General features: G+C 40.3%; 1 protein-coding gene and 1 long non-coding RNA gene across 3 annotated transcripts in view; both read right to left on the bottom strand.

The window, feature by feature from the left end:
• Nucleotides 1-1,951: 1,951 nt before the first annotated feature.
• LOC121242650 (DENN domain and WD repeat-containing protein SCD1-like) overlaps nt 1,952-18,397 on the bottom strand; it is a 58,243-nt gene continuing 41,797 nt past the window's right edge. Inside the window, exons 26-31 of one of the 2 annotated variants that reach the window (XM_041140558.1) lie at nt 8,516-8,697; nt 8,095-8,166; nt 7,847-8,007; nt 7,703-7,744; nt 3,299-3,507; nt 1,952-2,381 (exon numbers count right to left, since the gene is read on the bottom strand). In XM_041140558.1, coding sequence (XP_040996492.1) covers nt 2,286-2,381; nt 3,299-3,507; nt 7,703-7,744; nt 7,847-8,007; nt 8,095-8,166; nt 8,516-8,697 — 762 coding nt within the window. In that variant the 3' untranslated portion in view covers nt 1,952-2,285. Of the gene's footprint in view, nt 2,382-3,298; nt 3,508-7,702; nt 7,745-7,846; nt 8,008-8,094; nt 8,167-8,500; nt 8,698-18,397 lie in introns of those variants that run through there. The other variant, XR_005935939.1, reaches the window with a different exon arrangement.
• LOC121242652 lies at nt 17,041-18,378 on the bottom strand. The gene is made up of 2 exons (XR_005935940.1): nt 17,701-18,378; nt 17,041-17,655 (listed from the first exon to the last, which is right to left on the bottom strand). It is a non-coding gene; the product is annotated as an uncharacterized LOC121242652 (long non-coding RNA).

Genomic DNA, 18,397 nt, shown 5'->3' on the forward strand with positions numbered 1-18,397 from the left:
GACTAGTGGATCATTTTCCGGCCAGTTGATGAGTTGGAAGACATTTTATTATTCGAGGGCTGAAAAGGATGAACCAAAAGAGGACGTATGTGGGAAGTAGAGATCAACTCTTATACCACTATATTATATATATATATATATATATATATATATATATATATATATATATATGTGCGCGCGCGCGTATTTGCACCCATAGAGAAAATGATTTTACTGCCATGCAGGACTATTGGATTGATGGATCATTCACTTATTTTTTTTTCCTAGTCAAAAAAATATTTCATTAACATAAGGAAATAGAGATACATGAGAAGGGAGAGGGGTTTCCCAACAAACATCCAATTACAACAAAGTCAATACAAAAATAAAAAATAGATCAAGTTTTGGGACTATACTTGATCCTCATCCATTTCCTGCAACGAGGGCACTATCCTAAATGATAGTTTTTTTTTTTTTTTTTTTTAATTTGAACAGCTGTACAAACTGTGTTGCCACCACTGGACGCGGTGGATTTTGGTAGTGCACTATAGTTTGTTATGATATTTGGTTAGAGAAAGCAAAAACATAGTAGAATAACGAGTATCGATTGGCCTGGATTGTCGCTGGCTGAGTTTCTTCGTTCCCACCTGTGATTGCACGTGGAATCCACATATCGGTGATAGTGAGATATGGTGGTCAGATCTAAAAGATCAGCCATTGGATGCGTGTAGTTAATCATGGACCAATCACTTTATTCAGGAGGAAATTGTATTGCAAATATTACTTGCTGAGAACCCCTGATTTTTTTTTTCTTTTTGTCTTCGTGGCCATTTTTAAATTCCAACCGTCCTTGATGGGAAAAGAGTACTGGCTAAGATCCCTCACCATTAAAGTTTGCTTCTTAACAAACATGCTTCCAACGCAGCCAATCTTTGTGGAAAATTTTTATTTACCATCAAGGCTACCGAACCCATCTGGAAACCATGGAAACTAAAACCCTTACTCTTCCCCGGGAAATTTTTTGAGATACATTTTTTTCAATTACAGATCAGCATTGATCACTCCATTGATCTTTTGGCATTGGGAGGGTATACTGGTAATTGGACCACCGTTGATCTTTGACAGAGCGGTCAAATCAGGAATTCGGAAAAGGTTAAATGCAGTGGTTATTTTACAATGGGTGGCACCATAGCAACCGCTCTCAACTCCCACTAGGAGTGGGAGTTACTGTGGATAGGTTTGGAATATAAGATAAAACATAAAATTCTAATCTCATCTCATCATTACACATTTTTCAAATTCTCATACAAAATATAATAAACAATTCAACTTTTTCAAATCCCAATACACATTTTTCAAATCTCAAAATAATAATAATATTAAAACATAATATTTTAAACACAAAAAAAAAACACAATTCTCATCTCACCCCCCAAACCTAATTATTATATTTTTTTTACATGTGTTTTTTTAACAAATATTTTTTTAGAAATAAAAAAATCACATCATTAAAAAACATACTTAATCAATAAAAAAAATAAAAAAATATAGCAGGAGCTCCCAGTGTGGTGAGAGTAGCTGTACTCTTTAATAAATGGATAGTGCTACTATTCCTCAATTTGTCCACTTGGCGTGTCCCTAATACAAATTATACTTTTTTTTTTAACTTTTTTTAAAATATTTTTTAAACATTTTTAAAAGATAAAAAAATACCAATACATTAATATAGTCACTTCCTTAATCAGTAAATAAAAAAAATTAAATGCATGAGCGGTCAAAATGAAAGGACAAAATGAAAGGATATACTAGCATTATTCTTTTTAAATTGCAGTCCCAAATTTTTTTGCACACGGAATTGCAGTCCTAAATTCCCAAATAATTCCTGAGAAGTTCTGAATTGCGGCAATAACATATACAAATCACAAGGCAATCTATTTTAAGGAAAGTTTTAATGAAAAATATTTCTAGAAAATTAATGAATTCAGAGTACATACATTCTTCACTTCAGAATAATTCATCTGCACATTACAATACAATCATCTGCATAGCAATCCTCTTCCCATCACAAAACACTAGAGGCAAACATTGACACAAAACTTCCTATATATTGAATTACAGGCACTTGTATTAATGAATGAACCAAACAATTCAAACAATAACGCTAAAGCAGCCCAGAGGCAAGATTAGGATTTCGCCAGACTTACAAATTACATAAAAAAATTGAAAGAAATACAAATAAAAGCCATCACAACCATTTCCGTGACCCTTTCGACAACTACACAACATGAATAAAATACAAAAAACATTTAAATGTTGATGGTGGCTTCCCACAGCCTAAGAAGTCCATTGCGTCCACCACTGCATATCCTTTTCCTCTCAAGGTCGGAAGCCACACACCGTACCTGTATACCACAGAATGGGGCCAAAGTCAAGTAACCATAAATTCAGATATGCAGTATCATGCATTGTAACCTTTCGACTCGTGACATTTAATGTATTTCTTTAAGATTTGTATCTTTTGTGTAATGTATAATCATATAATAAATGATAGCCAAGCAGATTTCCAATCTTTCTAGTCTGTGATAATTTAACTATTACAGTACATTCAATAATAAGAATCATAAAAAAATCAGCATTTGTAATTTGACTAAAAATACCAGAAGTAATGAACTTCCTGAGATAACCGTGAGCCTAGGTTTAATGAGTTTCTCGAAGGTTAATTTACTACTTGTCCATGAAGACATTTACATATTCTTCTACATATCAAGGTAAAAGGAAAGTTCGAATTTACAAGGATGATCCAAGTATGAACAAGAAAAGTGTCTGACAGAAACATCGAGGCAAGAGATTGATACTATACATGAAGGATTGGAGGCGTTATTGCATTACTGTTTCAAGAGCACAATAAGGGTAGGGGCAGGGCCAAATTTTGAATATGCTTCATATGCACACAGTATCATGTATCATAAGAGGAATTAAAATGAAACATATAATATATTATCTTTAAAAATTGGGTTGAAGTAGATGAATTATCTCTATTTCATATACTAGCCAATTAAAATATTTTTCTGCTCGAGATACTACGGAAATCTTAAAATTGAAAAAAAAGTTTTCTAGCTCTTTAGAGTCCCAAAAGAAAGAACAAACTTTTGACAGTTCTAGATCTCTCTATTTCATATACTATAGCTATATAAATATTTTTCTGCTTGAGATACTATGGAAATGTTGAAACCTATAGTGGAACTTTGCTGTTGCTCCACCCTGAGTGAAGGATCAAGTAGGAAATAGACAAGGAGAAGGAAAGACGGACAACACATACCATGGCAACTGTCCTTGGTGGAGTACGGTAGAGTTGCCAGCCTGCCGTTTTTGAAGTTGTGCTAGAGATGCCACCAAGTCTCTCTTGGGGCCGATTAAAGAGAGACAGAGAATTATCAGCTGCTCCAATACCTAACCAGTGTTCCCCAGCGCTGATGGATAATATAGCAGCAGTATGTATGGTAACATTCTTCATGCACCTTATACCACCTGCATGCAGTGCACAATTAATGTTAATAATAATGCCTGATGCCTGGCTAAACTTCTTAAATATAATGAAGAAGAAAACGGTCATGTCTTCAAACACCAGCAACTAATTCTGCAATCATTTAATTTACCGTACAAGTTCAATTCTAAAAGAAAGCAACCTGCAAAGCTACTGACACTAACTTTCTCAACAAGCTAGCATATTACTCTCTCTTTTTCTCTCCACAAACAATAACCATTTCCCGTTTTCCTTAGTAACCATCTTTTTCAAAGCTTAAGGTGCTAGAAAGATGGCTGATAAATATATCAAGCTCATGAAAAATCTCTAGCCAAATAACATAACAATGAACCCAATCCAGCCCTTGCATGTCCAGGATGCAATGGTCTTTTAGGAAATAGACCCTCCTAAAAGCTTAAAATGATAGAAAGTCGGCCGAGAAAGTACATCAAGCTCACACACCTCACAGATTTCTTTTTGAACAGATTCGCATCTTCTTCAAAATATGAAGCATAGATGCTCAAGAACACATCTCCCACGACACAAATCATCCTCCGCCCACCTCCTTCTCTTTTATTATGTTAAATAAACATATGCATAAGTTGTAATATCCCGGATTGAGTATAGGAAAGTGGTCAATGGGATAGACATTGCTTAGGATGGAGAATTTCTTGCCCTTCATAATGGATTCCAAGGGTCACCAATTCTAACAATGACTAGTTCTTGATGTGGCTTCTGCTTTCTGTTAGGTCATTAAAAATGGTATTAGAGCCAAATCCAACCAGAAATGTAGCACTTGAGCGGAGCCACCTATAATGGAAGGTCGTGAATGGGATCTTATATTGCTTGGGAAGAAGTTCTTGCTCTTTATAATGAATTCCAAAGGACTCCAATTGTAACATTAACCAGTCCTTTTGATATGGGCCCAAATGTGGCTATGGCTTTCCCTTGGGTTGTTACATATATTGTGGCATTTATCTTCATATTGAAAAGTTTCCAATCCAGTAGTCCACAATCCACATCTGTGAATAAGCGCAAATATAATTCCAGGTGAACATAATTCTGGATTATTGGATCCAAAGATTTGATGTAATCTCACTGATGAAAAAATTTATGGATCCTCATAATTAGGCAAAGCCCAAGTACACAGGTGGTATACAAGAAAAAAACACCTAATTTAGTCTACGAGCTAGAGAAAGCAGCATAAAAAATTGAGCCCAGTATAACAAGTATTGTGCCTTCAGCGGGCGGTTAGTAAGAAACTCAGTATTATTTAACCTACAATAACTTAACAACGATTTCATATTTCTCACAGCAGTGAATTCGTGATGGCTATAAAAAAAGTGCAAATACTCTCTTCTAACATGGGACTCTACAGTCCTAACATATTAGAATATATCATGAAACCTACATAACAAGAGGATGCAAATGATAACAGAGATGCAAACATGTCCAACTATATGGAATTGTGAAGGGTTTCTCGTGGGAATCATAACTGAGGTTTTCTTAACATCTCTCATTTATTGTTTGCAGACGATACTTTGATATTCTAAGATGTGGATCGAAATCAAATTCATTCATTAAGGGCACTTCTTTGCTTTCAGGCTGTGTTAGGCTTAAAGGTGAACCTTTCTAAGTCCCAAATGGTCCCAGTCCAGTGGGGAATGCTAAAAATTTAAGGAGTTTGGCTAGATCTTTGAGTCGTAAAATATCTTCTTTGCCCATGAAGTAGCTTGGCCTCCCTCCCATTAGGAGCGTCCTTCAAGGCTAGGTCCGTATGGAATGAAGTGATTCAGAAGAGTGAGTGCAGGTTGGCAAGTCGGAAGAGGTTGTACTTATTGAAAGGTGGTCGGATCACATTAATCAAGAGTACACCCAAGCTTGCCTAAGTATTTGCTCTCATTGTTCCCTATATCTGCCGGTGTGGAAATTGCATAGAGAAGCTCCAATGTGCTTCCTTTAGAGTGGACTCGGTGAAGAATTTAAATTTTAGCTTGTCAATTGGGATAAGGTATGCACCTGTCCTCGTGTGGCCGGATGGGGATCCAAAACTTAAAGGTGTTCAACTGGGCTCTCCTTATGAAATGGCTATGGAAGGTGGTGATAGACTCCAAATATGGTGGTAATTTTCTTTTTTTTTTTTTTGGGGGGGGGGGGGGGGGGGGGGTTGCTCTTTGGAGGTACGAGGTGCTTACGGTGTGGCCTTGTGGAAAAACACCAGAAGGGGCTAGGGGGGTATTTTCTCAACACATTAGGTTTGTGGTGGGGGATGATTCTACGATCAATTTTTGGAACGATAGTTGGTGTGGCGATAAAGTGCCTAACACTTTCCCAACAGTAGATAGGATTGTGTGCAGACAATAGGCATTGGTGGTGGAGTTATTGGAGATTTTTGGTGCTTCTATTCATGGAACATTTATATCCTTAGAGCAGCACATGATTGGGAAGCTGGGATGCTCACAGAATTCTTCAGTTTATTGTACTGTACAGGAACAAGGATTCAAGAAGCAGATAAGATGTCATGGAGTCTTTCTAAGAAGGGAAATTCTCTATCCGTTCATTCTATAAGGTCAACGCTAATCATGAGAGTAACCATTAACCTTGGAGGAACGTTTGGAAGAGTCAGGCGGCTTTCTTTGTATGGACAGCAGCACTAGGGAGGATCCTGACCATGGATAGCCTACGCCAAACTATTGTGATCAACTAGTGCCGTACATGTAGGAAGAGTGGTGAGAGTGAAACTGTGGACCACTTGCTGCTTCATTGAAAGGTTTCTAGGGCTGAATGACATTCTTGGCAGAGTTGTGTTAGCAAGGGTTATGCCTGGGAGGGTGGCTGAACTTCTTGCCAGCTGGAGAATCTTCATGGTATCCTGTGAATCCCAGCAATATGGAAGATGATTCCAATTTGCCTTTTGTAGTGCATCTAGAGGGAAAAAAATGATCAAAACTTCGATGATAAGGAATGCTCCCTAGAGGAGCTTAGAAGATTCTTTTTCAACACATCTTTTATTTTTTTTTCTAAACAATAGCTTTAGACTTTAATGGGTAATGTTCATGATTTCTTTGTATCTATTTCTCCTTCATGAAACATAGCTAGGTGTTTTATCTTGTATGCATCCAGTGTACTTGGCTATGCCAATTGATATTAATAAATTTTTACTTCTAAAAAAAACAATATGGAAATCTTTGTGTAGCTGCTTTGGTGCAATGGACTCAATCATATTAGATAAAAGAAAATAGCAGCCACACCTAGGATTGTAAACAAACTGAGCTGTTCAGAAATAGCTCAGCCTCTGCTTGAGTTTGGTTCACTTCCAAGGTTTAACCAAAATTTAGGCTCATTTCTCAATCTACGCTCAAATCAGGGAAGCTCGTATAACTTCATATTTTTTAATAATATTATTTTTAACTTTCTCATAAGTAAAGAAAATTTTATTAAAAATGATAAAAGGCACGCCCCAACCACATAGTTGGTATACAAGAGGAACACCTGACATGAAACTCAGCCTACTAAAATATATAGAAGCTGCCCAAAGTAATAGGTATTGAAAAAGAGCATTTCAAAATCTTCTATCGTCAGCTCATGGTCCTCAGAGACTTTAACTTCAGAATGGGAGCATCGCACGTATTTTAGAAGATAAGAGTGGATCAAATTCTTAACACAACAGATGTTTAAATCCAAGTGAATATAATTCTTGATATAGATATGTATGTATGTATATATGAACTGTATAAATATATTATAAGCACAAAATTGGTTTCTTGATATTTGCACAATTCATAAGATAGTATATAAATAACCTATCTTTTTCAAGTAAAAAGTCATCTATATTTGATTAAGATTTTCCGATTTAATTTTTAAAAGCTCATGTATATAGTTTACCAAGCTAGCTAAATGATTAAATTGACTTTATGTAAGATTTCAGTAATGAAACGTATTTCATTTAAAAAAATAAAATTTTTTGAGCAGCTCATGAAAAAGCTTTATCTCATTTGACAAAAAAGAACCAATTAAGAACATAAAATGTAGCTCGATGATAAAGTCATGCTTAGCTTGTGTTTGAATAAAAAATTAAATTAACAGAATAGTTTGAACCTTCAATACTTGGCTTGACTAGGCTGAATTATAGCCATAGCCGTGCCTCAAAGGAATGGAAAGAAAAAACCTCAGTAGTCAAGAGATCATTAATGCTCTTACCCTCCTCATTTTCCCAAAACCGCAGCAGCCCATCAGTTGAACCTGAAAAGGACATCATTTTTTTAATAAATATTGGACCAGCATGGCATGACAGAAAAGCAAATGGAAAGAACACAGCAAACAGAATGGGTGATAAGGTTCAACCTGTTATTATTCCTCTGTCCAATGGGGAATACTCAACACATAATATTGGACCAGCATGGCATGCTAGAACAGCTTCACACGTTCCCCGTGAAACAGACCATGCTCGTGCTGTCCAATCATCACTACCAGTAATTAAGGTATCGCCAACCATTCTTATTGACCTGCATATTTTACAGTCAAAGCATCTTTACTATCCCTAACAAACTATAGAAGCAAGAAAATGTATATTATATGATCTTTCATCTCACCTAATCCATTTGCTGTGCCCTAACAGCTTGTGCATCTGCCTACCTGCACGGATGTCCCAGATATTTGCAACCCTGTAATGCAAGTATTCACGTTCATAGATATACAGACAGATATTAACATGCAATGATCGGACTTTCGAAAACAATGAGCGGTCTCAAGAGGAACTTCGATCCCTGTTTTTCTGCACTTTATTTCTATGGGCCATTGCTTTAGATTTTAATGGCCTGAATTTTCATGACTTTTTTAGTTTCCCTTACTTCGACCTAGATAGGTCTTATCTCTTGTATACTATCTTGTGTACTCGGGCTTTGCCTATCTTTATTAATATATTCTTAATTACTTGTCAAAAAAAAAAAAATTAACATGCAAAACTTGATCATCTGGAATATCAAGCATAATTGTTACTTTCAATATACATACGCATCTCTGCCAGCAGCAGCCAAGATTCCTGTTGAGTCATCATACTCCATGCATAGAACTGCACTTGAACAACGGCCTACTGTTGCCACACATGTATCAGTTCTAACATCCCACATCTTCACAGTACCGTCATGGGCAGCAGTGAGGACACGCTCGCCTGACAACATGCGCACACAACTAACCTACAAGGACAAAAAACTAGATTAATTCAATTGCAATCATCAACTGCATATGCTATTGTCTTCATTACTTGGAAGGAAAAAGAGGCAAAAAATAAATTCCAGGAATTTTTCTTAGAAGCTGCAATTATTTATGGCATTATCGTTTTCCAAGAGTGTCTAAATTAACTGAGGTAAAAAAATAGAAATTGGTACAATATATAGGGTTGAATATGAGCGCTAGCTCCAAGCCTATATATATAATCCATGCAACACACCCCTAAGGGTTGAATGAACAATCTCACTTCGAGGGTGAGAACCTCCAGAATAAGAGAGTAAGAAGAAGAATAAACTAGAAAAATAAGAATTCTATTAGTTTCTAGACAAAAAACAAACAGTACACTCCCCACATCTATATGTAGGAATTCCCTAATGGAAGGCTTCCCATGTACTGGGCCTCATTGGACATGGCTTGAACAACTAACATAAGCATAATAAGAAAATTAAAAGGTCCATTACATCATTAATCTACTTGGGCCTAAGCCCATGCCACTAACTAAAATAAACTCGGTTCCTACTGATCCAATGCAGCAGTCTCGCAAGCTGGCCCCTGCCGTTCGTGACAGTATGAAGCCCACGAGCCCAAGGCCACTTGGACTGTTACAATCCACCTCCTAATATTAACCCACTACTTAGAGGTGGAGCTCGAAATTGATCTTTGTGGGGGAGGGAGTGAACCAATATTATATAATAAATAACTATTTTTTATTTCTTGAATAAATATATTTTGCTATATGTAGTCATACAAAAATGATTTTATAAACCTAATTTAAAAAATATATATTATTGTCATGTTCATTAGCTTAAGGATATATGGTGCATACCTATTATGGTAGTGAAAGATCACAGACTAAATATATTGATCCAAAGAAGGTACAAGTCATACTTGGGTCTATACTCCAAAATGACTGGTTTTTTTTTTTTATAAATAAAAATATTATATATATCAATAGGAGTAATCAAGTACACTGAGCGTATACAAGAAAACACCTAACCCATACTAGAGAGCTCCTAATGACCCAAAAAGCCTGTGAAAAACTACCCAAAATACATTAAGCCCGAATTGGAATAAAACACACCACCTCAACCCCAACCCCAACCCCTTGTTTCCCGTAAGACTAATACTCCACCCGAAACTTCCTCTATGAGAACATCTTCATGATGCCCTCCCTTTAGTTTACCCTCAACTTGAGCTACCACCCTTAGTGTCGTAGTTGATTGCCCAAGAAAGACGCTTTAACTTTCTGCTTTTCTTAAAATTTGATTTGGTTTCTAGCAAGTGGCTTGCCTCAATCGCAATGAGTAGTGCTTTAAATTGGTCTTCACATCCTCCATGTGTAAGCCCCACGATATGCTAAATCTCGTTAACCTTATGCAGAAACCAATCCTATGGTGAACCCGCTATATTGTTTATCAGAGGGAGAGAAACCAGGGGAACAACATTATCCCCAGACACAGTACCCAACTGCACTCCTGACCCTAGACATTCCTCCTCACAAGACACCAATGACAAACCCATAATTTTCTCCCTGCCATATCTTGCATTCAAATCCTGAACCTCCTCAACAGCTATCTGGTTGCTGTCCATTGTTGCTGTCACCATTAAAGGTTCCTCCCCTCCATCGACGAGGACATTGCTTGTATGCGCTCCACCCCCGAATGATCCTTTCTGTGCCACTTTGTCAGACCCTACTGCTCTCTCAAGAAGCATAGAACAGGTAGGGGAAGCACTACCTTCTGTTACCCCATTCTCATCTTGACAAAAGCTTGGGGCTGTATGGGTGTGAAAAACATTTTCCCATCGGCCAATAACAAATAGACACATAGGCAATCTATTCATCACTGAAATGCACCCGCATGTATGAGAAAAACGCCCATAGCACAATTTGACGCTCTCTCCCTCTCCCTCCCAGCCCTCTCCTTTCTCTCCCTCCTATTTGGACTCCTCCACGGCCAACGGAAGCCCAAAAAAGAAAAACACCAAACCAAAAAATCAAAAACAAAAATAATGTACCCAACATTATTCAATAAACCTATATTAGTAAATTTTTTTTTTTTTTTATAAGTATATGGTAGTATAAATAAGAATAGGCCAAGCCCAGGTATACAAGGTGGAATACAAGAGATAGGACCTATCTAGTTGCTAAAAAAGAAAGAAAAAAATCATGTACAGTTAGGCCATTAAAATCTACAGCACTAGCCCACAGAAGTAAGGTGCAGTAAAGAAAATTCTAAGATCCTCTAATGTTAGCTCCTTATCCTCAAATGTCCGCTCATTACGCTCCCGCCATATGCACCACATAATACAAATAGGAACCATCTTCCACACAGCTTTGATTTGTGGAGCACCACCCGGCATTACCCAACAACCCAATAACTCTACCACTGTTGCAGGCATGACCCAAATCAACCCTATACGTATGAACACATCACTCCACAATGCTCTAGCTATCTCACAATTTAGCATAAGATGATCCACTGTCTCGCCAGCTTTCTTGCACATACAACACCATTCTAGAATAATAACCTGGCGCTTCTGCAGATTATCAATGGTCAAAATCTTACCCAGAGCCGCTGTCCAAGTGAAAAATAGTGCTTTTGGAGGTGCCTTATTCCTCCACACACCTTTCCAAGGAAAATGCGTGTTTGGAAGCTTAGTAAGGGACTTATAGAAGGAGCGAACCGAAAAAATACCCTTACCTGCCGGATTCCACCACGGCTTATCTTCTCTCAAACCAGACATCCTCGTAGAATACACTCGACTGAAAAAGGCCTCCACACTGTTAAGTTCCCAATCATGTATTGCTCTACTAAAGATGACATTCCAATGGAGTTGATTCCCTGAACGAACCATGAGATCCGCCACAGAAGCCTCTTGATCACATGCCGCACGAAAAACAGAAGGGAATGCAACTGCTAGAGCCTCCTCCCCACACCAAATGTCTCTCCAAAATTTTATACGAGTGCCCTCCCCCACCAAAAATTTAGTATGACGAGAAAACACCCCCCAACCACGTCGTATATGCTTCCAAACCCCCACCCCATAGGACCCATTCCCCTCTCTAGTACACCACTCCCCTCCCATCTTACCATGTTTGCAATCAACCACTAATTTTCAGAGAGCTTCTGGTTCCACATTGTATCTCCAAAGCCATTTCCCAAACAATGCCCGATTAAAAGTTCTCAAATTCTTTATCCCCAATCCACCTGAAGGAATTGGTCTGCATACCTTATCCCAACTGACTAGATGAAACTTGAATTCATCTCCCATCCCGCTCCATAAGAAATCCCGATAAAGTTTTTCGATTCGCGCCGCCACACTAGTTGGAATTGGAAATAAAGATAGAAAGTAAGTTGGTAGGTTAGAGAGAGTACTCTTGATAAGCGTCACCCGGCCTCCTTTCGATAAATACAGTCTCTTCCACCTAGCCAATCTTCGTTCTATTTTCTCAATAACTGTGTTCCAAATAGACAAAGCCCGTGAAGCAGCCCCCAATGGTAACCCCAAATACGTCATAGGAAGAGAAGCGACCTTGCACCCAAGAGTGTTAGCCAACTGTCGAGAAATGTTGACGTTTCCAACAGGCACTAATTCTGATTTATCGAAGTTAACTCTTAAACTTGACGCTGCTTCGAAACAAAAAAGAAGCGCCTTCAGTGCCCTAAGTTGATCTTCATCTGCATCACAGAAAATTAAAGTGTCATCTGCGAATAATAAATGGGAGACCGAGATAAGGCCCCTTTGTGGATCACCCACAGAAAAACCAGCCATAAAACCATGACTAACCACAGCCGATAACATCCTACTCAAAACCTCCATGACGATAACGAAAAGCAGAGGGACCAAAGGATCACCCTGTCTTAAGCCTCGAGAGCTATTGAAAAAACCCTCTAGGTTACCATTGATCAAGATTGAAAATCTTGCCGTAGAAATGCACCATCTGATCCACATACACCACCTCTCCCCAAAGCCACATCTCTTCAGTAAGTACAAGAGGAATTCCCAGTTAACATGATCATATGCTTTTTCCATATCTAGTTTACAAATAATGCCTGGAGTGCTGGACTTTAATCTACTATCCAAACATTCATTTGCAATTAAAACCAAGTCTAGAATCTGATGACTCCTTACAAAAGCATTTTGTGGCTTTGAGATTACTTTATCAATTGCCACCCCTAACCTATTAGCAAGCACCTTTGCAATGATTTTGTATATCCCATTAATGAGGCTAATGGGCCTAAAATCCTTCAACTCCACCGCTCCAGATTTCTTCGGAATCAAAGCAATAAAAGTAGCATTCATACTTTTCTTGAATTTCCCTGCTGAGAAAAGCTCATGAAACACACTCATAATGTCATCTTTCACGACCTCCCAACATGTTGAAAAAACCCCATCATAAAACCATTGGAACCTGGTGCTTTATCCTTTACCATCTTACAAACCACATCCAAAACCTCCACCTCCTCAAAAGATCTTTCCAACTAGGATGTTGTCTGTGGTTCTATGGACACAAAACCAAGTCCATCTAGTTTGGGCCTCCAACCCTCATTTTCTGTAAATAGACGATCATAGAAATTCACCACATGTTCTCGAATCGTAGGGGCCTCTATGCAATCACTACCGTTGATTTTCAGCATCTCAATAGAGTTAGTTCTCCGATGAGAGTTAGCCACTTTATGGAAAAATTTAGTGCTTCGATCCCCTTCCTTTAACCAAAGAGCTCTTGACTTCTGTCGCCAAGAGATCTCTTCTAAAGTTAAAACCCTTTCCAACTCTGATGCCAGCCCTGTCTTGCTTGAAGCTTCCTCTGAGGTAAGAGCCCTATCCTCAATAATCCTTTCAAGATTCTGTAACTCCTCCATTAAAGTTTTCTTTTGCTCCCCTATATTTCCAAACGATTGGGAATTCCAAAGTTTTAAATCTTCCTTTAACGCTTTCAGTTTGCCTGCAAGAATATAAGAGGGGTACCATAAAACTGATAAGAAGACCACCAAAGCCTTACCATCTCCACGAAGCCATTGCTTTTAAGCCACATGTTTTCGAACTTGAAATAACGACGACCTCCTTGAATACCACCTCCATCTAATAATATTGGAAAATGATCTGAGCATAGACGCGGCAGTCACTTCTGACATACCTTCGGATAATGGCTATCCCAGTCTGGCGATATTAAAAATCTATCCAGCCGGGACCAAGTTTGACTGTTAGACCATGTGAAGAGACCGCCAACTAGAGGGAGTTCAACCAAATTCAGGTAAAAAATGCACTCTGAAAATTCATTTATGGCTGGATGTAATTGGGTGCTTCTAGATCTTTCACTAGGGAACCTTACTACATTAAAATCTCCTCCAATGCAACAAGGAAGTCCCCACCCACTATAGATAGCAGCCATTTCATCCCACAAACGGCTTCTAATATTGTCAATGTTCGGTCTATAAACACCTGCAAAAGCCCACAAGAAATTATTCTCTACCATCTTAAAAGAGCAAGCCACTGTAAATTCCCCTACAAACTCTTCCATCTTCTCCACAACCCTTTTATCCCACATCACCAAAATACCGCACGATGCCCTCTCAGAAGCTAGATAGGCCCAATCTGCATACGGGCAACCCCACACATTTCTCACGCGCTTTCTGTTTACCAATTTCAGTTTGGTTTCTTCTAAACACACGATATCCGCCTTCCAATCCCGAAGTAGATTTCTTATGCGTAGCCGTTTATTAGCCTTGTTCAACCCGGAAACGTTCCAAGACACAATTTTTGGCTTCATAAAGACAGTCAACCCCTTTCCTTTGGACCTAACGCGGCTTGAGCTACCCTCATTCAACGACTAATTAAGCCTATTAAGCTCCCTTTTCTTCTTAGAATCAAATTTCGTGGACTGAATATGACTCGCCTCAATGGACGTGAGGAGGGCCATAAACTGTTCTTCATATCCCACACATTTCATACCCACAACCTATTGTATGTCCTTTACCGTTTGGAATACCCACTCAGAGAATTCAAAGTCATTCGGTAATGAACAATATAATGGAAAAGGCTCCCTTACTACTTCGTCTCCCTCCCCCCCGAACATATTATTTCTTTTCCATTCTACTATAGTGCCCACTTTTTCCACTGCAAGAGAATCCAAGAATTCCATATTAACCTCCAAGCGTCCCTGCGATAACCCCCTAGCTTTATCTTCCAAGAAAACCCCCCTCCTTATTTCTCCTTCTTCAGATAGTACCTCCAGATGTTCGTCGTAGGTAGAACAAAGACCCAACTGAAGAGATGAGGGCTTTACGGTATGGATCGGCATTTTCTGGGTGTTCGGCATTTTCTGGGTGTCAAGTTCTTGAAAACTACTGAACGGAGACGGAATCTGCGATTTCTCCTCCTCGGCGACGGTAGAACTTGATCCACCACCCTCGCCGGCATAACCTGAGTCGAGGCCGAGTCGTCGACCATCGTCGGACAAGTCTGTGAATGTCCCGCAGCCAAAGGAGGAAGAGTTCCCTCGATTTGGCTTCGAACCAGACCCTCACGCTCTGGACCCTCCGATGGCGTAGATGCTTTCACCGATGGAGCGACGGCCTATGGCGAGACCATCGGTGCGGTCACCTGCGGCGAGCCCACCTGAAGCCTCATCGTCGATGTTGATATGGGCCCATGGACCAATGGGTCAGCAGCGGCCTTTGGAGTCCCGACAGACTTTGTTGCGTCGAGAGTAACCTTGGGCTGAGGCCCATCTACTGCTCCCAAAGCCTGTCCCTTTCCTAAGCCCCCGAAAGGTTCCAACTCCTGCCCCAAAACGTTGCGTTTCAGCCAACCAACTATATCATTTAGTTCTCCCAAGTGTGTTTCGATGACAGCTAAGGCCTCTACCAATGTTTCCTTATTCGGACCAACACCCCCCTGCCATTAACGTCGCTGGACTGACCCCTCTCCAAAGCTGGAACACCACCAAGCTTGAGCAATCCTGACGTCTCTAACCCCTTTGCAACCCAAGGCCCTCCTGTCGACCAACTAATGCCTCCCTGAATGACGACGGAAGAGCTCCATGCAAGGGTTTCACAGGTGCAACACAATCTTTAACAGCATCCTGCAACACCACCATGAGGTTCCTCCAGCCCACACCACCTTTGCTTTCAGGGATAAAGATGAAGCTCCTTCTTCCACCACCTTCATACTCTGCCAGGACCATATACGTCCTCTAGCATTGGAACAACTTTGAGCAATATAGCCTCTGTCCCCATCCCTATGAGCAGAGTAGAAACCCTATCTGTAGCCTTCAGACCACCCTCCAGAGCTCTACAAAACCACCTAGCAGTCCCCACCCCTACTCATGTTTTTCACCCCTTTCCTTCCTTTCTCACTCAAAAATATGTAACGCCCATCCCTGCTCACCTCAAAAAGCTTAGCCTCAATCACAACACGTTTCATGACTGGCACTATCCAATGTAATAGAACACTAACCAACACCCACAACCACCAACACCTACGCCATTAACAGAAAACTAATGAAGAGAAAACTAACTGTGTGAATATTTCGCATGTGTACGGAGAGAAAACTGTCCTTCTCTATTCCCTACTTATATGCACTCTTGAATATACCTATATTAGTAAATTATATAAATAAAATCATGAAACCTCTCTCTCTCTGCTCATGAAATTTAGTATCGGTTGATAGGAAGTTGAACCCCACGGTGCCTTTTCACAATATCTCTCTCCTCACCGCGTACCTGTACTGACCTCTCTGAATGTTGTCCCGGCGCTTCTTGTACAAAAACCCGGCCACTACTACTAGCCTTGCCGCCACTATTACTGCCACCACAATCCTCGCTTTCTTGCCTCTGCTCATCTTGTCGGACGAGCTCTTTTCTTCTTTTCCGTTGCCGTATCTCTTTTCCGGATTGATGTTGCCAGCAACTGGAGGCTTCGGCATCGGAGCCTGTGATTTTGGAGTCGAGAAGGAGTTTGGAGAGAGATTTGCTGGAGAGGGCGTGGGGGACATAAAGTCGACAGTGGGTTCACCGGAGCTCGAACGTTCGGTTGCGGGGCCAATGGTGGCGGAGATTTGGCGCCAAATCCTGGTGCCGGACTGGGTGAACTATCGGGAGCCTGTGGTGCAAGTACGGAGAGTCCCACCAAGGAGGGAGAGAACGTTGGATTGTGCTATAGGCGTCTTTTCTCATACATGCAGGTGCATTTCAGTGATGAATAGATTGCCTACGTGTCTGTTTGTTATTGGCCAGTGGGAAAATATTTTTCACACCCATCCAACCCCAATCTTTTCTCTTTCATCTTCTAAAAGAGGCTCATCAGTTTCTTCCAAAGTACTCAAGACCCTGGAAGGACCCCCATCTTCAACTGAAAGTGAACCCTAGAAAAAAGTACCAACCCCATTAGCAACTGGTGATTGAAGGCAGTTAGACCACAAGCTACCGATGTCCTGAGTGACACCGACGTGAACAGTGATGCTGGCATCCAACGACCCTATCTGTGACAGCGTCGAAACGCTCTTTGCCAGCGCACTTGAGGCCTTCAAACCCGTAAGATCTACCCCCGCCCCCTTTGTCCCTTTTCGACCCACCACCCAAACCCACAACTAGATCCAGCCCCTTATCCACTTTAATCATGAGATCACTCGCATACTCCATAACTCCCGTCAATTGAGCTTTGACAGTCCACAAGACCCCTCCACTTCTCCCAATGTCACCTGATAGCCTTTGTCTCGTACAAGTGTCTTACTCTTTCCTTTTGTTGAGGAGCTATTTTCAGATGGACTATCCACTAGTGACCTTAACACCAAAGCGTACGAAGCACCTTTGACCGAGGAAGGCCTTCCCACTATCTTTCCATCAACAAACTCCCTCTGTTTGCATGCTTCAGAATAGCGGCTTTGGACCCAGTAACGCTTCGAATGGACTGCAAAAATCCTTTCCATCCAATGTCATTTGCGCCTTCAGGAACCACCAACAAACCTTTCCTCCTTCCATTCTAGAATTATGAGAGTTGCTAAAAGCTGCCCTTGTGTTAATATGATGTTGAATGATGAGATCTCCATTACCCATCCTTAGCTCTCTGAAGAATCCTTCATGACAGTTGAGTTCTAAACAATCCTCTATCCCCTTAGCCACCCATGAAGCTGCTGTCCCACCTAAACACATGAACTTAGCCATCCTTTTACTAAGTTCAAAGATGCGAAAGCTATTTCCTCCTTCTTTCGTAAAAAAAAAAGTTTTTTATTCCACCTTCAACCACCTCTCACCTTCCATCTGAGACAAATCCACGTCGTGCGTCGTCATCTCCCGATCCCAAGTCACAAGATCATCTCCCAAGATAATCTCGCTTCGTCATCTCAAGGATTATACAAAAATAAAAAGTAGATCAGAAACACCAGGTCTGCGCTAATGAAATGAAAACAAAAATCCCGATCGTCGGAAGGGGACTGATATTAGAGGGCCCTCAAAGGAGTCGCCAGAGCTTGTCGGTCTTGTCTATGGCAGTGGCGGAGGCACAACTTCGATGGTCAATGTCACCTTCGAGAAAGATAGAGAGAATCTTGCGAAAATCAAGGTCGCCAGAGCCAAGACCTACGCTGGACAACCCTTAGCGAAGTGGCCGGGGCCGTCGGCCTTGTCTGTGCCGGTGGTGAGGTGTCACTCATTGGTCTAGAGT

Source organism: Juglans microcarpa x Juglans regia, chromosome 8D, assembly GCF_004785595.1.
Source record: "Juglans microcarpa x Juglans regia isolate MS1-56 chromosome 8D, Jm3101_v1.0, whole genome shotgun sequence".
NCBI lineage: Eukaryota > Viridiplantae > Streptophyta > Magnoliopsida > Fagales > Juglandaceae > Juglans > Juglans microcarpa x Juglans regia.